Consider the following 24,386-nt stretch of genomic DNA (forward strand, 5'->3'; position numbering starts at 1 on the left):
AATTTACGAAAAGAATGTAGTTTTCACGTTATAAATTTTTTACAAATATAAAATATATTAATTATTCATACATATAACGAAATATAAATATTATATCACTAAGAAAATGGAAATTTTAATTTATTGAGTACGACCACAGAAACAATATAAACCAAATATTCATAGACTTGAAGCGTAAAGATAAACTTTTCCGGAAATGAGTGTCATTTAGCAGTCTATGACTCACCACGAAAGTGCTGTTTCACTTATCCGATTACACATTAAATTTTTACACTGATTGGCTGATATTGAGACATCTATAAAACAAACCAATCCTGTGAAGTTTCGTTGTTACCACAGATCAAATATATGAAATTAAATTGCAAGATTACCAGTAGCAAAATGTAGTACATACTTTTGAAATTAATGAATTTAATTCAGATGTTATTACAAATATTTTAATATACGTAAAAGAGAGAAATTAATTTATTTCATCATTAAAAAATTGTATTGATAACATTTATTTATATTATTGTAATATTGTTTTCCTTAAAATACTGTAAACTGCTTAATAAAAAATGAAACTATTTTGTGTTATACTACAAAGCTATGGGCGACGACATGTACTATATTTTTTTACATTTTTTTTTATATTTTATGTACATTTTTGTCATATAATTGAAATTAATTATATGTCAATAAGTCATATAATTAAATCAATTAATTATGTATGGGGTCCATTAATGCATCTTAGTTTTTGAATTTGACAGAAAAATGACAACCTAGTGATACTGAAATTGCAAAATGTTGTCAACTAGCGAGACTTTTATTTTACTTGTACAACGTTAAAACTTTATTAGTAAAATAATGATTATGCATGACTTAAATATATTAAGCAACTACTAAATTAAAAGGCTTATTTATTTAAGTTCTTTCAGTACATTTTTGTAATAGATTTTATTCATGAGGTTATAGACCGCTTGTTCACTTCGTACACGTATGCAGTGATTCTTGTGTTTAGTTTTATGGTTTCTGATTGAATTATTTTTGAAATGACGTGATATAGACCGTCTGTAGTTAAAAATCATACAATGCTGCCCCTCATTGAAAAAGATACCCGGGTCCCGCGCGGTACTTTGGGTGGTTACAGAGAAAAATTTCCCAGTTGGCTCAGACTAATTTACTCTGATAAGAATTCAAGAAACTTGTTTCTATTTTTATTACTTAATTTATCATTTGCTTTTGTTGAACTTTTCTATGGCATATGGACAAACAGTTTGGGTAAGTAAAATATATTTGTTTTAAAATTTAAATCGCCTATTTTTAGCAAACTTTATTCACTACCATTTCCAGTTTGTGTTGGAAAAGTATGGTATTAAATATATAACATGTCTTATAATGTTTGATTTTTGGTGTATAATTTAATAATAAATATTTAATGTTCATATATTTTAATGATAAACCACAAAATAAAATGAATCTATAAGTCTACCATATAAATTCAGTAGTTGTTTATTTATTCTAGATTCTTATTATTCTTTTTATAGAACTCACATCAAATTTTATCTTTTTAAATATTACCTAAATAATTCTAGGTATAATAAAAATCAGAACAGTAAATTAACTGATATTATATTTTGCAGGTCTCATCTCAGATTCATTCCATATGTTCTTCGATTGCACGGGACTGGTGGCTGGTCTGGCTGCCTCCTTGATATCGAAGTGGAGAGCCAACAGTCGCTACTCATATGGTTATGCCAGGGCTGAAGTGTTGGCAGGCTTTGTAAATGGATTGTTTCTGTTATTTATTGCATTTTTCATTATGAGTGAAGCGGTGGAACGAGCTATTGAGCCACCAGAGGTAAATCATTATTCTATTTATTCAATTATTATTATTATTAAGTAAAATATTTAAAAGAATATCTATTTTAGTAATCTATCAATTAAAGATGCTTTTAATGAAAATGATCTGTATTACAAAAGGAAAAATTAACTTGTAAGAATTTGTCTGTGTACTATAATGATACAAATCTGAATTATTCTTATATCAGCTAAAACTTATGATATTTTTTTTAACATTGTTCAATTCTGCTAATAAAAGATATGTGAAAGTTTGTCACTGTGGATGGATTACTCTAACTCGCAAAAACTACTAAATGGATTTGAAAATAAAGTTTGATAATCAGGTTTATTATTTATTTAAATAACTTTATTGACCAAAAGAAAATATGATAGGAAAGACAGACTTAGTGCTATATCCTAACTTAGTACACATTTATCCTATCTTTATGAGCAGATTTATTCAGGTGAAGCCACAGAATGCAGCTAGTAAAAGTTTTAACTAATATAAAATACAAACAGTAATTCACAGTTATCTTTTTATTGCATTATGCGGAAACTGTATTATTATTTATAAAAATTTACAAACTTATTTTTCTCTTAAGGGTGTTTTCTTTAATCAAATTTTTGTTGAGGCATTAGTACTTCGGAGTGACTATGCGAGCCTCATAGGGATTGTCTGAAAGTCAGTCTGTCAGTCCATCAAGGACACCTTTACCCGCAGATATTGCCGTCTTGCATTGTGACTGCCAGGTTGACCCAGTATAAAATTGACATTACCTTTATATAATGGCATATCACCCAGAATCCGCGGTTTCAGGTTACAATTCTGGCCGCATTCCACCAGCAAATGTAGAAGGTCTTCCACTTTGTCACAATACATACAATTTGGTGATTGTTTCATTCTTATAAGATGATAAAATTTGTTGAGTGGAAGATGACCAGATTGCATCCTGAACACTATCAAGGGTGTTCTATATATACCCATTATACTAGCTAGTTGATCATACTATGATTTGTATAAATGTTATATCTATTACAAAATTAAAATACTTTCTCACTCACTCACTTATCTATATATGCAAAACATTCCATCTTGGTTATCCCTTTATAGACTCTCATGATACAGTTTCGTCTAGTGCAGGGTTCAATGTAGCCACGTTCCTTCCTTGTGTTTAATAAATAAATTCAATCCATGCAAACAAATAGACATAAATAAAAATTATATTAGGTATATTTATCTGGCTCTTATCAAAAACATGTATTACTTATTACATTATTATGTATTTCATTTCCAGCACTAATCTTAACTTATCTCTAACTTAGATAAGCTAGCCAGCACTCAGCGGTTTTATATCAATTTTACATTTTTATGCGTCTAGCTTAGATGCATGAAAATTTATAATTTATAAATATATTTCATGGATTATTTTAAAATATGAAATACTAACCCATGCTTGCGTTATTTGTATATGTTGACAGGATACCAGTAAGGTATTAAGACAGATCAAACAGTCCATCCTTACAGATTTTTCATTATTAGTTTATCACTGTAGTTTCTGATGGGTTAAAACAATCAGAATTTAATTTGTTTAACTTATTTATTTATTTATTGGAAAACCAACAGCTTACAATTTATAGCTTAAAACAATAACAACTTATCCATATAAAAAGCCAATAACAGGTTTTCACTGACTTAGCGATATAAATTTGTCGTGGCTGGAGTAATTATAAAATTTAGAAGGAAATAAACTTATTATTATTAACTTTTTAATATAAATATACTACACCGTTAATAATCCCTCCTTTACGTGGGAGGTCAATTAAACTCAGTGGGTTATCCAAATACAATCCTATTGTAAATCATGTAAGGTAGACACTTTGTAACCTCCCAGGTGTGCCTAAGTAGAGATCCATTTGATATATTTTGATTTTTAGGCTTCCGTACCTCTAAAGGAAAAACGAAACCCTTATAGGATCACTTCGTCGTCCGTCCGTTGGTTCGTCTGTCTGTTAAGACCTTTTTCCTTAAGATTGTGTGAAAGTATCAAGTTGAAATTAATGTCACGTACTCATGTTTGCAATCTCTCAAAGCAGTAAAAATGAAGTTTCTAAATCGACGCAATCAAAAGATACGGCCGTTCATTCAATTTATATCGCATATTTTGACATTCGCAAAGGGAATCAAAATTTAGAATTATGAAATTTGGCAAGAAGCAATGTCATGTAGCATAAATGAAGGAAAAAAATCCGAAAACTGTAAATTTGTAGTTATTTCACACAAAAAAAAATTAAACTTCATAATTCTGTACGGAACACTCGTTGCGCGAGTCCGACTCGCATTTGACCGGCTTTTTAGTTATGGGGCCGCTAAACACCATGACCAGGGAATGTTATTAGCGTACTATTATCGTTGCCAGTAAGCTCGGTGTAGGGTTTTATTTTGAGGTGTTTTTTTTTTTTTAATGAGTGATAATGGAATGGTTACCCACCTGCGCTATCGGTATACGCTGGCGGAGCACCAGTGAGGGATGATAGGTGATGAGGAAAGCAGGTCTTTTAGCCCCTCGTAAGCAATTCTGCTAGAATTAACCACGATGGTTTCTAGGGGGAATTGTGTGGAGGTTGACCTGATATGGGTGTATTGCTGGCAATGGGCCAGTTAGACACCATTACTAACAATCCCTTTCCCCCATTTTGAGGTATTCCATCAAGAGGACCATTAGTTCGTTTTGCATTTTAAATTGTATTAAAATGGGTACTACAAAAAAAAAACGATTTCAATTCTGGCTAAAACAGTTGTTGCGGCTTCTTTGATCGGTTTTCTCGCTAGCCGCTAAGACATTCTACAATTAAAACTGACAGCTTGGGACAAAACAAAAGGACTTAGACAAAGACCGAAAGGTAGACGGACATAATTTTGAGACACAAATTTTCCTTTTAATTTTTAATACATTTGACGACAAATTCGGACCTTTCGACTTTACAAACGGTCTATCGACCTTTCAATTCTTTTGATTTAAAAACTTAACAACTTAACCGATTTTAATAAAATTTCTCTGGAATCAATCTACAGTAGTACGTTACACAAATACAATAGTACGTATATCCTTTCAGATAAAAAAAAACGGATTTTCTACATCGATTTATTATTGACGGAGTTAATTAGGTAATAAACAAGAAAAGAATCGATCGACAACCTCCGTTTAAAAGTCGGTTGAAGTATCTTTAATTTATGGAAATTTTGTTGCTTACTGAATTTTTCGCATATAATCATGTGGCTTAATTAGACACATTTAATTGTAATGGTTAATGATTAAATTGACTCCACTGCAATTGATTTTCAAAGAAAAACCAATCTTATAAGCTATATGTAATAGTTGAAAATTGATAGCTGGGCGATTTACCCATATGCAATAAAATGATAAGCCAACTTGTTCATGGCTTGAACGTATATTGTAATAAATCAAGAGGATGCCCCATTAATTACAAGTTACCTACATGTAGTATAGGAGTACTTAAATTTTTTTATATAAAACTAAGGATCTACTTATGCTTATAGAACATATTAGGACAAACATTTTGTGATTTAAAGATTTAAACACTATAACTAATTTTGACATTTCCTTGCTGGCTATTGAGTTAAAAAGCTTTAGCCTTCCATATTGACGGCGTGTTCAGCTATTGTGTGGCTCATCATTTTTTTTGTTGTTTTTCGACCTATGTCGTCGAGTTGTCGTCGTTCGAGTGATTGGACACCCACCTTAGGATTTGAGTGTAAGGGATTGATACCCTTTAATTTAGTCTACTTTCACGCAGTTCCTCCTGGAAACTAACGTGCTTAATTATTGCGAAATTCGTCGCGATGGGGTAACTGACATGCCTTCATCCTCATCTATCACTTCTCTTTGGTGTCCAGTCAGCATATACCGATAGTCCAGACGGGGTACCATTCCATTCTCACCTATTAAAAAAAGTACATTATGTAATTTTTTTTATAAAGGCAAGAATATAAATTAATTTTATTTACGGCAATACGTAGAACACATCAACGTTGAAGGTTGCTAAAGATTTCTATTTCAACAGCAACTTACAACAACAATAATCCTTAATTATTTCAAATCATATTTCTCCCTTTCTATTCTTCGCCATGTGGCTTCGACATTAAATAGGCCACTCTTTTTTCGTGGGTATCGTAAAGGAACTCAATAGTCGAGGAATGAACAGCAGCGTCCCTCTTAAAACATCAAAACGTAACTGCGATTGCCAATCTGCCTGCAAACGTGGCAACTACTAGCAAAACCCTCCAATAGGGGGAGGTTTAAGTTCAACAATGAACAGTTGATGGTTGATGTGGTGGTATAGGAAGAACTCTTCCACAGATGATTTCATTTATCGTCTCCCACTGATACCTCACCAGTGTAAACCAATAGCTCAAGCGGAATGAACAATTTATTTTTATTATTAGAAACGAAAATATTAATAAGAATAAAAAAAAAACCTAAAGTACACGTAGTTGCAGTAAGTTACAAATAAGTTTCAACACCGCTGTTGAAATGTCAGTTCTCGCCAATCGGTTACGTATTATATTTTTCTCAACTCGTTTACCTGATGCCATTGTACTGTTCGTTGTTATTGTATATTCAATATAAACGTGCAAAATAGAAAGCTCTGTTCCATTTTCGATTACTTTATGGGCACATTTAGCCCTTTATTTATAAAAACTACAATCTACAAATCTATTTTAACTATTACACTGTTTTTTTTTTTTTAACTTTTATTCAAACTCAGAATTTGGCAAACATATAAAAAGACAAAACGGTTCAAATACCGTTAAAAATATAGCCAAAATAGGTTCATGAGAGGTTTGACATTTTATGAATAACTTTGTTAATAGTTAAAAGGCTGTAGGTAGGATAAATGTAACTTTTTAATGACCTTACGTACTGTATTTGATCTGTGGTATTTGTTTAATTTCATCAAAAAGGATTCAGTAGATCGTCTTGAAAAAGTAATCAGAAACTATTACAAAGATGACCATCGCTCCTTAGAATTTTGACAAATTTAGTTGCAAAATATTTATTAACGATCCAAAATTTGGCATTAGTGTTATAACATTGAACAATTTCCTCAACAAACACGAAAAATATGAAAACGATTTGTTTCTTTCTTGTATAGTCTTTTACGTGACTTCACAGTTTTTACAAATATTCAAAAAATATTTTTTTAATATGTCGAAAATGTTTCTGAAATAGTAACTGTATTTAAAAAAAAATATGTGTAATTTTCAGGTAAAGCACGAGCGTCTACTCGTCGTATCGATATTAGGGTTCCTTGTCAACATGGTTGGCATATACGCCTTCCACCACGGGCATGGGCACGGCCACGGCGGTCACGGACACTCCCACGGCGGACATGGCCACTCTCATAATCATAATCACGGGCACTCTCACGACGAGCCTGAGGCCCCAACGGGATCTGGCTCCGCCATTATGCGTGGGGTGTTCCTCCACGTGCTAGCAGACACCCTGGGCTCGGTCGGGGTCATCGTGTCCGCTATACTCATGCGTATGTTCGGATGGATGCGGGCAGACCCTATATGCTCCATGGCGATCGCACTCCTCATAGCTGCAAGTGTAATACCTTTAGTTCGTGATTCAGCAGGTGTGCTCATGCAACGGACTCCAATAACAATTGAGCGTGCACTACCCAACCTATTTACGCGTGTAGTAGGCTTGGCAGGTGTTCACGCGGTCCAAGAACCCCACTTCTGGACTTTGTGCAGTGATGTTCACGTAGGGGCCATCAAATTGGAAGTGGCGAGAGAAGTGGACCCTAGATATGTGACGGAACAAGCCACAAGGATTTTCCGTGAGGCGGGCGTGAAGTATTTGACCGTCCAACTAGATTATTTCCCGCTCTGATCTTGAGCTTAATAATAAATAGTGAATGTACAGTTTTCCATGACGTGGAAATTAATGTATATAATGTAATTTTATTCTCCACAATGTTTTTTTTTTTTTTTAAATGTGATGCAGGTATTTATTTTAACCATTCATTTTTATTTTCAACGATAATGCAGTTAGGATGGTAATAAAGAATGTGTGGTATAACAGAGACATCGCTCGTGTTTGTGACAGAGATCTTGAGTCACAATACCTAGTAATTTCATTGGCAATTAATAAACTCACGAATAAGGGCTTCTGTTGAGCTCATAATTGACTATTTTCGTGCCCGACTGAGAATCCCCTTTAAAACGCGAGTATAGCCAACATAACAATACAGTACGACTTACAATAGTTATTTCTCAACAATACAAGCAAGATATTTGGTGGTAGTAGAAATATGTGAGATAGAAAATTTTTCAGGTCACCCACTGGCAAAAGGTCCCATTAATTTTCATCGTGTATTTATCAAACTGATATAGCTACAAAAATGTCTATTGAAGCAAATGTTATATGACTCATAGCCAGTTTGTTGGTTGTTACTGTTACAAAGTAACCGTGTTAAAATAAGGAAAAATAATATAGTATAGCAAATTATTATTATTATATTGTCATATTTTTATTATTTATAATATTTTGTTATGAATTTATGTAAAGATTATTTTTTATTTTATAAATATTTTACTTACATCCTCAATATATTGTACATAAGGCAATTTAAAATTCTTATATGTAATGTGTAATTTAAAACTATAACAAACTATTGCATTTCTCTACCTTTTATTATAAATTTATAATATTACATTCCACATTATTGTTAAGCAAAAATTATACTTTTTATAATGGAAGAAAAAACAACATAACTCAAGGGGAATTCATGTTTAAATTAAAATTGTGAATAGGGCAATAGCAAGTTTACAGTAATGGGTATCAAACACGAAAAAAAAAGGGAAGCATTCACCTGAGTATCTAGCTAGGTCGATTTAAAGACTATAGTTCTATAGCATTTTATAGCGAGCATTTACAAATCTGTCAAAGTAACAATTACAAGAGATTACGTTATATACAATCTATATTCGTAGCATTTTAGAGATTAAATTAACATAGAAATTAATTCAAATCCACTCATACATCTCATAGAACAAACATTATTTACCATATTCCAAAAACTTTTTTTTTTTTTTTGTATTGGAAAAGTATGAACATTACTATGGACTATTATAAAAAGAACATCATGGAGATGTTTGTATACAGAAGATACTCATGGAAACCCTGAGGCCACAACACTGATTATTTATAATTTTTATGAATATGTAGCCAGAAACTCACAAGATTCTTTTACTTAAACTTGTTTAGAAATACTTAGCTAATACTACTTCAAAATTGTGTATAGACTCTTGTATTTTGTACGTTATCATATATAATAAAGTGATATACATAAAACACTTATATGTGAGCCGAATAGGGACTTACGCCATTTTTAATTGAGAACGAGGTTGATTTTTTCTATTTAATATACTTAAATTTTATTTGGATATACCAAATTTACTAAAATTGTTTTTCTTTCATAGATAATATGTTACCCGATATTTTAGTAGTTCAGAGCCGATTTTGATAATTGTTTTTTTAATTGAAACGATTTACAAAAACGGTTCACACCCAAGTTGGTCCTATCATCACATCAGCCGTTCACAGCTGAACATAGGCCTACTCCATTGAAAAAAGGGTTTTGCCTGTAGTTGCCACGCTTGGCTGGCGGTTTGGCAATTGCAGTTACGCTTTGGTGATGTTTTAAGAGAGTTGCTGATGCCCATCCTTCGACCATTAGTCATCTCTTATGTCATACACAGGAAAGGAAGGGGGTGGCCCATTCTATATAATAATGGTAATAAATTCAGCCTTGTGAAGTCAATAAATTGGTAACATTATGTGAATTTGATTTTTATGGAAACATCAGTTTCAATAATAAAACAATTTGCAAATACACCAACATTGACTAGGATTTTTATTTTAAATCTAAATAAAAGTTTGATATCTGCTATATTTTTCTGTTTATTACTCTATATTAATTATTAGATTTTATTGCAAATTAATAACAAAAATATTCAGTATCATGTTTAATTATATAGGTTATATATCAATATATTTATTATCTCCCAATAAGTATTATAAAAAGTAAAATACTGAATATAATATTTTACTATACTCGCCCTTCTATACAAAACATTGTTTTAGAGATTTATGAATTATTTTCAATGATAAATAATTACATAATAATACATTTTAGTAACGGATTTTTAGGGCGACTCTCACTGGCAAATAGGTTTTATTAGCCAAAATATTTAAATTTAATTTTAATATATTAAAAAAAATTACATGCGTAGTCTTAAATATTCATTGTGTAATAAAAAGAGAATTGGTGCAATTTGTATGAGATATACGAAAATTAGGTCACACATAGTTTAGGCAGGATTAGTCATAATTTAAAGATATACTTTTGTGTATAAATTGTGGGATTAAGTCCGGAATTAGTGCCAGAAATAAATATTGTACAATTTGAATCGAGCTGGTTGAAAAATTATTTTGTTTTCACGATAAAGCATAGCTATGTAAACATATGCATATAGTTTGTCAATGATGTATCTATATGTTAAAGCTTAAAGCATTTATGTTATTGTACATTATTATCTCAAATGATCGTTTTTAAGGGCCCCATCCAGTTATTTTCCAGGCAAATTATTATTTGCGGTTTGCCTGGCTGGTGTCCTCTACATCGATTTCTGTCAGTTAATCTCGATTCTAATACTTCCCAGTCCACTTGGTAGAAAGCTCGCGTTGATGGTGTAATATTAAGTAACCCTATGTACAAGTGAACGGGGAATCTACCATGAAATGGAAATCCGAATGTTCGAACTTGACGGTGTTTTCATTCATATCAACCTAGCAAATGGAGCTTCATATTTAGTTTGTCATAAATTCTACCATAAAAGTTCAAAGGAACGATATTTTAAACATTTTTAATATCTTTAAACGGTACGTATTAAGTAACTTTAACGTTAAATTTGTTTCGTTCGGTCCCGAAATTTCGAGAAAAGTTTCATGGTAAGCCCTCAAGCTACACTTATGGATATGTTATCTGCACTAATAGATGCATCGCGGGTGACGACGCAAAGCGTGGACGTACTTAGTTAAGTCAACAAGTAAAAACATTTTTAATTGTTACCAATTTGTTTTATGGCATAGTCGTTAAAATTGGATATAATATATAGTTTACATATTATGTAAACTATTCAAAATTAAATTTCTAAGCTCTAAAATGTGATACCCACTTATGAATTGACTTAGATCACTATTATATTTTTATTTATGACCACAACACAAATTGTGGCACTACAGAACATTAATTTGTACGAATTGAAAGATTAAAACTAAGTTGCCAAAATATAAAATTTTATTTATCACCGCACCTATCCCAAATCCATGCGAAGCCATCGAAATCGGTCAATCAAATAAAATTGTTGGAAGAAACGTTGTGATTTATTGTATAATAAAACAAATAAAATATTCAAAGTAATTTTTTACATAAACATTTATGAACTGAGTAATTTACAACAAAATTATTAAATAAGAATTCATTTAAGTATTGAAAAAATTTATTATATTAAAATATATAACACAAGATCTATTGACGCGGATAGAGTAGCATGCTTGTGATGAATGTGATTTGTTCTATCTTGGAACTCCTAGATACTATCCTTGTTGACAGAAACTTGTAAAGATTTCAATACAATATATATTACCTATTACACAAAAAGGTAAATCATATACTAATCAACATGTATATAATTTATTACAATAAGCGAGACTCGCTCGCATTGATAAAAAACTAAACTGGGATGAAAATGTAAATTAATGAAAAAGACAGGCACACCTTAGAAAAACTAATACATAAATATAGTTGTATATAAACAACTCCTTCGCCTTATCTGTACAAAAAACAAATTCATAGACCAACAATAGAGATCATTCTACGAGCCCTCAAACCTCGGTACCAAACTCCTAAGTTTGCATGGAACTTTATCCGCGACTGGTATAATTTAAAGTGTTATTCGATAAGCTTCTTCGCCTTGAAGTACCGGCGGAGGTAGAGGACCTGCCACGTGGCGAGTCCCAGGAGGCAGACCATTGAGAATATGCTGAAGAATAGGACCCGGTTGTTGGTCGACTCTGGAATAAAATGATGACAGAGCCTGTGATGAATTATGACTGTTAGTTTACCAAGATATATTTATAAAGATGTATTCCTTAATTTCCGAAACCATTTTACAGTTTAATTAAGATCTTGCCTCTCAAACTAGTATTCATAGTTTTTCGAGACCCAATGTGGAATAAATATAAATCATTATATATATATATATATATATATATATATATATATATATATATATATATAATTTGAATATCATATCTACCACTATTGTACCCATATCGATGTGTTGGTGGAGACAACCGAGAGCCAAAAGCTTCTGTTTCTACTCATCTCTTGCTTTATTCACTTTAATAATTCATCTCATGAGCACACGCCGGTTACGGGGACTCTCAGACAATATACAATCTATGTGGTAATTGATTTCTTACCATTAGTGTCCCGCATCTCTTCCTCCCGCTTTCTCATCAACGTGAAGTCTTGGACGATGGCCTCTGACAGATCTTCTAGTCTCTTTAGTTCCAACTCCATTGGTTTCAATTTGGCTGCTTCGCCAATCTGTTAAAAATCAAAATTACATAATTTTTATTTTTTCTATCGTCAGATTTTTTTTTATCGATTATACATGTTTGTCGAGAGTTAAATAAAAATCTGTAATTTTTAGAGTTTTATATTAATAAAACAAGTATATGGCTCGTCAGAGGATCAAACTTGTGCAAACTTTATCGTCATTTGGAAACGTCAAGTGTGCTTTCTCTGGAAAATTTCAACCTTGCACTTTTATACAAGCCTATTAATCTATACTCCATAATATATTTATCAGTTTTTTTTTATTATCAATAAATATACAAGTTACAGAAATTATGTTACATTAGCATTATGATTTAAGATGCCGATTGCAGCCCTGGGCGTGAATTTGGCAAGATGCCAATTACTTCCTTATAAGAAATGCTTAATATTACTCCAGAACATGCTAACAGTAACTCGCGCACATGCAATCAGCAAGGGCTTCTTTTTGAATGATGGAATGGGAACCCCGCTTGCATTATCGGTATATACTGGCGAGGTACAAGTGAGATTGAAAAGCGGGGATGATGTCAGGTTAGTTGGCTCACTACGATAGTATACAGTAGAGACTGCGAATTCGACTTAAGGCTAGCAATGGTATGGGGGAAAGGATTGTTAACAATGGAGACTCCATTGCTAACAATATTATTCCCCCTGTATGCTACTGTAGTGTACCACAAGGTAATTCGTCACCATGAGCTAACTGACCTCACTGCTTGCTCACCTATTATCACTCACTGGTACCGTACCAGTATATGCCAACAGCATAGGCGGGATTACCACTTCATTTTTGTCCAATTAAACCCAGTAAGTACTACATGTGTCTTATGATAATAATCTCTTTGGACAATTTGTATAATTACGATAACACTTCACATACAGGTAGGCTAGTTGAGTTATTAATTGTAAATGTGGAAGCAAATGTCTGTCTATTTGTTTTTCAAAGCCAAATGGCCATTTAAAATTTCAATGAAAGGCAAGATGTTTCTCAGAGTGTAAATCTCTTGAAACGTAAGGAAGGGCAGTCTAATTTTCAAAATCCACTTCTAAAAGAGTGAAATAGATGAACAAAGTCTGAGATAAAAAGTTAGTTATTTACACATTAATAAAGGAGATACAAACATTAAAATTTTCTATTACCACCAGAATATCACAAAATCTCACACAAATTGGGGAAAATCTGTGTTAGTTCAATTAGTTTATTCATATGAAAGTAAACTTATTAATTACCCATTTCTGGTAGATTGTAGATTGTCACAGAAGGCCCACCGACAAATAATGAATACAAATTAATGTCATATAATACACATATAGAATTTTATTAAGTACATATTCAATCTCGAAGTGTGTTTTAAATACTTTTTATTGAAACTGGAAGTTTGACCATTTATTTTTTAGTATAGCGATTTCTAAAGTGGGTTCCACAGAAAAGTCAACAGGGTTTCGCCAAATTATTTATGTTTTGCTGTCAAATAATATTATAGTTAAGGATAAGTATTATTTAGAAATAGCGCAAAATGTGTGATAAGAAAAATTAAAAATATAACTGAGTAACTGAAGATAAAAAAGTTACTGCTATGTATGTAGGTAAGTGGTTATTAGTGGGTAGGTAGGTAATATTTCTAATAAATGTTTGTTCTTATTTAAATTACCCTTTGACTTATAATCATTTGATGCGGGAGTTTTATAAAATATATTTGTAATACTTTTGCTACCATTAGATGGTGTCAAGCATAAAAAATTATCAAATAAAACCACATTGCAACTGTTGCAATGCAATTTGTGCATAGACTTGGATAAATAAATTAAGTATAAAATAAAAAAAAATAAAAACATTTTTGGCTATAAATTGGGAGTAATAAACAGAATGCCTATTGTACCTGATTAAAAATTTACTGCAATTAAAGCTCCTACACAGACATAAAAATTTAAAGATTTTATGAAAACTTGTGGTATTTTTGGAAGGATATAGTGGGAGGAGTTCATCTTCATTATAATTTTAACAAGGCAAATAGTTTAAAAGTAACACAGTTTTCATATAAGCACAGCAGTGTTGTAATGTTATCTATGTCTGCACCTAAACAGAAAATTGGCAGAATGTAGTACTAAGAACAATTTTCTCCCTGTACATCAAGTAGTGCTAACACTATTTTATTAATTCTTATTGGCATTATATTAAAAAAAAATTAAATAATGACAGAATTATAATAATAGATTTTAATTTTATAAATAAAAATTGATATTAATGTAAATATATCACTTTTTTTATTTTGTACCTTCATGAGTAGAATATAACTTATCTTCTTAAAATGTTTATAATGGCATCACAGTAATTTAAATTTATTGCTAATGAAGATTTTATTTGCTGATAATATAATTTATTATTGGCTAGTTATAATATTAATAATAGTTATTAGTAATTAAAGTTAATAATAATAATATAATAATAATAATTTATTTCAAAAATAAATGTTACATTTTAAATATAGGTAAAACTCTGCTCCCTAAATAGGTAAATCCTGTACTTTAGGATAAGCAGTGCTCTTCCCTATATGGCACAATGACACAAAATTATACAAATAAAGAAACAATACAAGTTAAGGTACTAATACGGTAATAATTTAATTTGCCCAAAATAATATTTTGTAAATGAAATCTTGACTGTGTAATTTGTGAATGTATGGAATGGATGAGTTATTTTAAAATGGCAGTCATAACCTAACATACTACTAATAACAAATCCTCAGTTTCATCATATGTCTTACTTAATAGCCAATTACTAACAATTCTTTTGCATATATGTTTAGTTTTTGAATATATAGATAATTCCTTATTTGCCTTTTTATATAAATAAATATGGTCCCAAAAATAATAAAAACTTCCGAATAAATGATGTGTGAAATTTATTATAACTTTTTAAAGCTTGAACATCATTAACTCTTCTTTTATGCTCAGAAATATTTGCATCAAACTGATATATAGAATGTTGTTTACTTATAGTATTAAGAATATATAATTTACGGACAGAAAGAACATTACATTTTTGGTATAGCAAGTTTGTGGGATATTGAAAATCATAGAAATTAATAACCTTTAAAACAGCTCTCTGTGCAATCTCAAGATTTATTAGAACTGTCTTAGGAGCACCACCCCAAGCAACTATACAGTAGGTCAAAAGGGACTGACACAATGTAGTATAAGTTAGTTTTAGAATTTTCATATCTGCAACTTGCCTCAGACGTTTGAAAATGTAAATAAGTTTCCTAATTCTACAAGTTAATTTATTTATATGCTGTTTAAATGTTAAATTATTATCAATAAATACACCTAAATATTTTATTAGCTGTGTTCTTTCCAAAAATTTACATGAGCATGTTCTATTGTTTTTTAGATGTAATGGTAAACAAGTATGGGCAGTAATACATAAATTAACAGACGGTTGAGTAGACTCCCGGATGGAAAATGCAAGATATTTAGTTTTTTCTGTATTTAGAGATAGAGTATTATTAGTAAGCCATTGTGTGACTTCATTAATTCCCTCATTTGCAGCACGAAATACCTCCTCCCAAGTATCTGCAGTGAAAAGGAGAGCCGTATCATCGGCATAACATATGATATTACCATGGAGGGGTTTCAGTTTACATAGATTATTTATATAAATTAAAAATAAAGTAGGGCCAAGAATACTGCCCTGAGGGACACCATAGGTTATGGGAAGAGGTTTACTCCTATAATTGCCTATTGCAACCATTTGTGTTCTATTTGAAAGATAACTCTCAAATAGTGCAAGCTGAGTACCCCTTATTCCACTTTTCTCCAGTTTATGTAAAAGTGTAGTAACAGAGACCGTGTCAAAAGCCTTAGCAATGTCCAAGAAGATCCCCAGGCATTTTTTACTGATCTAGGCTACTAGATATAAAATTTAACATCTCTTCCACTGCATCATCAGTGGACCTTCCTGAACGAAATCCAAATTGATTATCTGACAAAATTTTATTTTTCTCAAGAAATTTTATTAGTCTAATATTAATAATACGTTCTAATATTTTAGATAGAGACGGAAGAATTGAAATTGGTCTATAATTTATTACACGGTCTCTATCACCACTCTTGTGAATTGGATAAAGTAGGGAAATTTTTAGTGCATCCGGAAAAACACCCTGGCTAAGACATAAATTAAATATGTAAGTTAAATATGGAATTAATTTATTTTTAAATTTTTTAAGAATTACATTAGATATGTTATCCCATCCAACTGAACAATCATTTTTTAGGTTCATTATTAATTGTGAGATTTCATTTTCGTCAGTACTGAGCATAACAAAAGAATTAAAATAATTATTACCGGAAGAAACATAAGGAATATTAAGATAATTTTGTCTAGTCTGGGGTATCTTTCCTGCAAGATTTTGGCCTACATTTGCATAATAGTCATTAATTTCATCAACTGATAGCTGGGGATCATTTAAATTTATAAGCTCATGAGGTGGTTGTTTATTTTTAGCACTATGAGTTATATTTTTTAAAGTTTTCCATAATTTTTTACTATCATTACCAGCTTTACTTAATTCTTGTCTTTCATATTCAGTTTTAACCTTCTTTATAATATCATTACAGAAATTACGATATCGATGGTAAGTTAAACGGATAGTTTCATTATCTGGAAACTTTTTATGTTTTCTATGTAGTTGATCTTTATTCTTTATACATTTTAGTAAACCAGGAGTAATCCAAGGTTTTAAGATTCGTTTAGACCTAGGAACTTTATACGTAGTCGTGTGTTTATTAATCAATGACTGTAGATTAGAAATTAAAAAATTAATGGCATCATTTGGATCGGTAATTTGAAAAATAGACTCCAAGTCAAGATTTTCTATATTTTTGCTAAAACTTATCATATTTAATTTTGAACGAATTGGATCGGAGACATTTACAATCTGATTAAATGATAAGCATAGTAACACTGCTTTATGGTCCGTTAATGTTGATTGAAGTACAATAGTTAAGGCTCGACTCTTAGATTTTAGCATCACATGATCTAAACATGAATTACTTTTATCACGTGTTACGAAAAGGTGTGCTGGAAATAAACCATGTGTTGCCAAAAGAGTCAAATACTGAACTGATCTATGATCCTCACAATCATTTGTTATATTTATATTAACATCTCCCATTACCGCAATGTTATTGAATGTTTTTAGTTTCGACAAAATTAAATTAAGTGATTCAAGGAATTGTTCAATATTGCAGTAAGAAGGCGATCGATAAATAGCTATTATGGCATACTCAGATCCAAACTCCATTACAAGAGCATTACCGTGTTTAAAAGTCGGTTCTTCTATATTAATATTGAGAGTATTTTTCCAATAGATGATGACACCCTCATTCTGATTGTGATAGATTTTGTTTGCACAGTGATTATATCCTTTAAGAGTTGGAATTACAGGGGAGAATGATAACCAACATTCAGTTAAAATCAAAATGTCAACATCTACGTTAATTTGCGCCAATAGCACCACAAGGCCATCAAAGTTCTTACCGATACTGCGAACATTTTGAGTTAAAATTTTTAAACATTTTTCTTTAGGAACAAAGTCAATACACTTTTCCGTGTCACATACCATAGATTTAGATACCTCAATCTGATCCAAATCATCAGCAATATTATTTAATATATTGAATTTTAAAAATAAAAATAAATGAACCATTTTTTTTCTTAATGATAAGTAATGATATCACCGACTTCAAAATCTGAGCCATTTTTAAGTTTTTAGACAAAAAGGCAAACAAATATAAGACCATTTTAAAACAGACAGATGTAATATGATGAGATATATGTGATGTAAGTTGTTGTGTAAATGCATGTACTTTTCTAGAAGTAAATGTGGATAATTTAACAGCAGATTTGCTTAATATGTTAATACTATAATAATTACTACATATAATAAAATAAGTAAGATCAAAGTAAACCAGAATAAAATTAAATGCGACAAACAACAAGAAATCTAGTCAAATTATCTGTTTCGGCTTAGGAAGATCACTCTCGTCGTTAATTCTGTATAGAGGCATATTTTCAGCTTTACGAAGATATATAACTCCTCTGGAGGTCCAGCAAAAAGCATAGCCATTATTTCGAGCATATTCTCGAGAGAGATAAAAAAGTCTTCGAGTTTTTTGGGTCAGAGTTTCAGATACAAATATTGTTTTTTTAGGTACTTTCAAATTTAAATGAGATGTATTTAACTTATCATTAGGAGCTTTATTCTTATTGAACTTTTTAATCGCTTCTAATATTTTGTCTCTTTTAATCACTGACGAGAATTCAGTAATGATTGTTTTGTTGAATTCTTTATTTGTATTAATTCTGTATACATCTTTTATTTCAGCATCATGAACTTCAATATTTAGAGACTTCCCCATACATTTAACTATGTTACTCAAGTCTTCCTTCGACTCTGATTTTCCGGTTTCAGAACCACTCAAAGGTACATTTCTAATTTCAAGTCCTGAGACTCGATTTTTACGTTCCATTTGCTCTATTTTGTCCTCTAGAGAGTGAATACGTTTCTTATCCTCCGCTCTCTCCTCTTTAAGAGTTTGTATTTTGGTCAGTGTCTCCTCATATTTTGCGGATAAGAATTCTAAGCACTTTGAAATATCAGTGTTCTGCCTTTCAATATTAGCAACCGTCTGCTGTAGTTCATTGAAACGAGTAGTCTGTTCAAGCGAGAATTTATTAAACATGCTCTTCAATTCTTCCACATAAGGGTTCATGTCACCAGAATCATTTCGTCGTCTTTTACTACGCAGTATTTTAGTACTTTTATCTATTTGTTCTTGTGGAATATTCAAGTCTGGCGCTGAATCATAATGCTGCAGTAGTGATTCCCTAGATGACAGGGAAGCAGTCGACGCCGTTACTACTGATTGGGATGTTGATATTTTGGGTGGAGTTCGTTTCAGGGGCATTATCAGTCAATACAATTAAAATCAGAAGAAATAATAGATACAAAAAATTTTGTTATTTTGTATATAAATATCAATTGCCCACCGACGAAATCAAAGATCAGACTACAATGGTCAGTGCTCAGTTGAATGTACAGATATCCACTTTAATGAGAACTTTAAGTGACTCACAAAAAATATCTAGTGATGCACAGGTGTCTTGATAAATGGACATCGATCGCCAAAATAGAACAATATCGCTTTCCGTCCAGTTACGGCTGACCCCCGATAATACAGAACGCACTATCTCCTTCTACCCTATATAATTACATCAATTTGTCGTTTCTTCTAGCTCTAGCTGACAAAATTGCGTGGATTATCGTAATAAAAATTATAAAAGGGTTCAATATCAAACTCACGCAGCAAGTTGTGCTTAATTTCGATGCTCGTGATATACTTGCGCTGTCTTCATACACTCCTAGTATTACTAGAATTATTATAGTGTATTTCTATTTGTTTAGAGTACTATTAAAATAAACTATTGAAACAGAATTTGTACACACGTCCATACACTACGGAGATCCGAGGGGAAGAGGATATTGTTTGTATGATATAGAAGTATATTTACTACTATAGAATAACACTAGGTAAATAAATATATGTAAATCATATTGTTTTCCAATACTTACTCCTTCATAGTTTTTAGCTTCAATTCCAACTTTAATGTCTAATGTTACATCTTGGCTGATACCACGGCGTTCTGAAAGGAAATAAATTACACAATGATAAAATATATATATATACTTTCTCATATTTGATCTATTAATTTACTTGAAGATGCCTCATTTAGAGGTGAAACACAAAATCTGTGTGGAAAAATCATTAAATGTAACATATACATTTAAAAAAAAAAATTTAATCAATTGTGACACCAATGAATGTTAAGAGATTTTATATATGCAATAGAATAAAATATTTGAATTTAGAACATAAAATTGTGCTTTTACAAGTTTGCTTGCCATTCTTTTTTATAGAACCAAGAAATTGTTGTAAAAAAAAAAAATGGCAAAACTACAATAGAATTTTTTTAAATTTTTATTTAAAAACTTAACTATATCAAGTACAACTAAACTAAATTGATTTTAATAAAATATCTAAAGGGACCAATCTGTAAGTATATCCATTCAGAAATTAAAAAGAAATCCCAAATCAGGTTATTAACTGACAGAATTATGAGGTAACATAATAAAAAAGAACTTTTTTTATAACCTTTCTAAACTCAGTTGAAAATATTAGGGTTTTTTAATAGACCACTTCTTTAAACAGATACTAATGATTCAGATTTGTACCTAAGGTATGAATTTCTAGTAACAGATATATAAATAACCTTTTAATCATTTTATAAGACATAATATAAAATTTATATGTTAAAACAAGTATAATTACCTGGTGGAACTTTAGATATGAAGCACACTTCAAATGTGTCATATGTCTCAGTGACAAAAGTGAATTTTCCTTTGCTTATTGAATCCTTCTGTGATAGAATGTGGCCCTTTGAGTCACGAATCTGTTGAACACAAATTCAATAAGTGCAATTTTATAATATAAAATAAAATTAATTTAAATAATGAGGGGGAAAAATGTATGCAAATCATAAATTTTTTTGCGATTTAAAAATGGCAATCAGGTGGTTTACCTGATGGAAAATTATAACTTTTGCTTGTAGACATGAACATCACCATTATATTATTGACCATTATTTCTAATGCACACATAATTAAATAAACATCATTTTTAATTTAATTTAAAAAATAAACGACATGAAAAACTTATCACTTCTAGATTCCAATTACAACTTCACATTTAGGTTTTAGGATTACAGTCGTCGTTTATAAAGCTCTTTTCCTTGGTACAATTTTGTAACTTTTTTAATGGTACAAAAATGTGTAAATAAGTTTGTGAGCCTGATGATACTATTAGCATCATTGTTTTTATGATATAATCTCAGTAATATAGATAGATATTTCATTAATAACATTAGACATCCGATCTGAAATTAAATAGTGTTGATATTGTAACCCTCACTCTTGCACCTGTTATTACCGGTAAATGAAGATTATAATAAATCGTATGATTCAGGGTTATATCATAAGGGGGGTGGATATCATACGACAAATACTAGTTGCACAACTTACTATGTAGTCAATTCTTTGCCCTGTAGCTTCTGTGACTTCATACTCGCCAGCCACGAGCACGTTTGCATGTAGTTCTTCTTTCAAACATTTCTGAGTGTTGGGAGCCAGACTCCACATTATACCTTCAGTGCCATGCCAAAAAACACTCAATACGAACAGAAGATAGTAAACTTCCATATTATCAGCTAATCCTAACAGTTATCTCGCAATAAATAAGTTAGAATTCATAACATTTATTGGGGAAAACAAACATATTCTATGTCAAAAGACCGATGAGTTGGCCCAAAAGAAAAAACGTCGCGACGCGGCCGTCACGTCAAGTCATTGCCACTTGCCGTTGTAAAAAAATGTAAATTTATTATTTCATTCAGGATTAAAATATACTTATATCAAATTGGTTTTTAGTTTCAGTTGTAACAAATTAATAAAACAGACAGAAAAATATAATTAAAAATTTATAATTTAATACAACTATAAGCAATACAACTAATGATATTTTTTGATGTTATCCTTTTAAACCTTGCAACTTTGATGAAAACTATTACATAGATAAAGAATAGTATGTATTCTTTTACGCACCATTTGAAAGAAATTAGCTTGTGCATCAAAATAGACATTGACTACTCCAATCTTGTTCTTATTAAATACGAATCTATATTGCCGTTGGTCAAATGACAGAATGCTGTATCCCTTGTTCTTAGGCTGTGTCACATAACATTATAAAAAAAGAGGTCTTTTTTTTATTTTAGCAAGGGTTTTGTACTACTGTTGACCAGAGATATTGGACATTAGTGTTAATGCAATTTTTAGCGAGTCCCTGTGTGCCCTCTACCGGGATGAATTGCCAAATTGCTTTTTTATTGTCACTGCCATAAGTCACAAGTGTTATATGTCAACATGACAAAAATTGGAAATGCTATTGCTTTTTACAAAGCAAATTTCTTAAATAACAATTTTCTAACCTAATTCTATTTACTATAAATTTATTTTAATATAACAGCGTAAATTGCAAGAGGTTTAGTTGAAAACAGAAATCTCTCGTTGCTGTTATAATGAAAAAGTAATATGGTATAACGGTGGTGAAAATTGTAAAAACGTCTTCGCTTTTGACAGTCACTTGTACTAATTTTTGTGAAATAAGTTTTCTTAAAGCTATATAATAATAAAATTAAAGGATTGTTTAGTGTTAGATGATCTTGACTTTAAATATCGTAGTGTCACATTGAAGTATCCCATGTAAGTTAATGCAATTCTGCATCTTGCGTGTTTACATAATATCTGTGCTTTTAAAGTCAGTTTTTTCCTGTGTTCAAGTTTTTTGTGTCTTCTAGATATAATACTGTAAAATATTTGGATAATTAACGCTTATAATTGTTAAATAAATGCTTGTATTGAAGAACAATAACTTAATAATTCTAACTATGTAATAGAAGTTAAAATACTTAGTTATATTTAGTGTATTAAGCAAACAATCTTATTATATCTTTTTGTTGAAATAAGTTTATAAAATGAACAGCTAAAATATAAAGATTTGTATCATAATTGTTCCTGTCTGTATGGTGATGGAGAAACAATACAGTGCATCTCCACTTATTTTTAAATTTAGGATATTAGTAAGTAGGGATAGATAATATATAATAATAATATATATTGTTGTCATAATATTGGCACACAAATTTATTAAATGTTGGTTATTTGATATATAGTATTAAAGGGAAAAGATTGTTAGTAATGAGGATCTTACTATACCTATATATACTCCATGTAGTTTCCCTGGAAACCACCTTGATTAATCTTGATCTGCTTTCATCTCTACCTATCATCTCTCACTGGTGGGCACCAGTCAGCATATACCATATACTGATAGTACAAGTGGGATTATTTTTTCATTAAAAAAATATGTTTAAAATAGAAATGAAATTAATTTAAATATCTAAAAGTTGTATCTAACTAGGGCCATTTATTTTTCTTTGTTATTTAGTTTCATTAATTCTATAAAGACTTGCATTATTTCTATGTAATTGTATGATTTAAACTAAATATTAATAATCAGTTTTAATGATTTAAATATGTTCTTTGTGGAAATACTAATAATAATAAATAGAATACTTATTTATTAGAGGGAGACAGTACAAAGTTATCTGCATGTGTACCACTGTATCACAAATTTTTCTGTTATGAACTAGCTGTGTATGCATGGTTGTATTTCGGTTTAAAGTGTGGAACATGGTAGTGAAATTTTAATGTACAAAAGCAAGTCTTAGTTGTCTTAGAAGTATCATAGACTTGGCATTATACTTTGTAATTTCATAGCACTGTTCATGTCTATGTGATAATTCCACTTTCAATCAAGTTTCAAGCTTGTTTGTTGACTAGAGTCGATTTTGAGACATTATTCTTTGCTGACCAAATTACAAAAACCTATCTCTAAAATTAAAATTTAATTTTAATATTACAGCAAAATTTTTATTGTGAGAACATATATGAATTAATTTCCTAATAACATTAAGTTCAAATTATTATAAATTTAGTTTATGAAGTTCTGTAAAATAGGACTTTTGTAAAATTAACAAGTTAAAAAAGAAATTGAAATATTAAGTTAAGACTGATAGATTTAGAGAAATAGTATCTCAGAATCTACCTATCGATCAATCATTATGTTTGGTTTTTAATCATTCCATTCCGTTGATAATGTTAATGATTTAAAAT

General features: G+C 30.7%; 3 protein-coding genes across 5 annotated transcripts in view; 2 read left to right on the top strand and 1 right to left on the bottom strand.

Annotated features, from left to right (window-relative positions):
- The first annotated feature begins 754 nt into the window (after nt 1-754).
- LOC113519670 (zinc transporter 7) lies at nt 755-11,195 on the top strand. The gene is made up of 3 exons (XM_026904827.3): nt 755-1,260; nt 1,623-1,840; nt 7,110-11,195. The coding sequence occupies exons 1-3, from the start codon at nt 1,071-1,073 to the stop codon at nt 7,740-7,742; spliced, it is 1,041 nt and encodes a 346-aa protein (XP_026760628.1). The 5' UTR covers nt 755-1,070; the 3' UTR covers nt 7,743-11,195.
- A 203-nt stretch (nt 11,196-11,398) lies between these two features.
- LOC113519686 (transmembrane emp24 domain-containing protein bai) lies at nt 11,399-21,996 on the bottom strand. Of its 2 annotated transcripts, none has more exons than XM_026904850.3 (5): nt 21,678-21,996; nt 20,929-21,049; nt 20,172-20,242; nt 12,402-12,528; nt 11,399-12,013 (listed from the first exon to the last, which is right to left on the bottom strand). In XM_026904850.3, the coding sequence occupies exons 1-5, from the start codon at nt 21,852-21,854 to the stop codon at nt 11,841-11,843; spliced, it is 669 nt and encodes a 222-aa protein (XP_026760651.1). In that variant the 5' UTR covers nt 21,855-21,996; the 3' UTR covers nt 11,399-11,840. The 2 variants fall into 2 exon arrangements, with proteins under 2 accessions (XP_026760651.1, XP_026760652.1); XM_026904851.3 differs by having other exon boundaries at nt 11,399-11,990; nt 21,678-21,992.
- Nucleotides 21,997-22,578: 582 nt separating this feature from the next.
- The window catches only part of LOC113519881 (steroid hormone receptor ERR1), a 58,006-nt gene continuing 56,198 nt past the window's right edge, over nt 22,579-24,386 (top strand). Inside the window, exon 1 of one of the 2 annotated variants that reach the window (XM_052900474.1) lies at nt 22,579-22,913. The gene's annotated coding sequence lies outside the window, so the exon portion shown is untranslated. The remainder of the gene's footprint in view (nt 22,914-24,386) is intronic. The other variant, XM_052900473.1, reaches the window with a different exon arrangement.

The sequence above is a fragment of the Galleria mellonella genome, unplaced genomic scaffold (assembly GCF_026898425.1).
Source record: "Galleria mellonella isolate WM207_F2 unplaced genomic scaffold, CSIRO_AGI_GalMel_v1 utg65, whole genome shotgun sequence".
NCBI classification, from domain to species: Eukaryota; Metazoa; Arthropoda; class Insecta; order Lepidoptera; family Pyralidae; genus Galleria; species Galleria mellonella.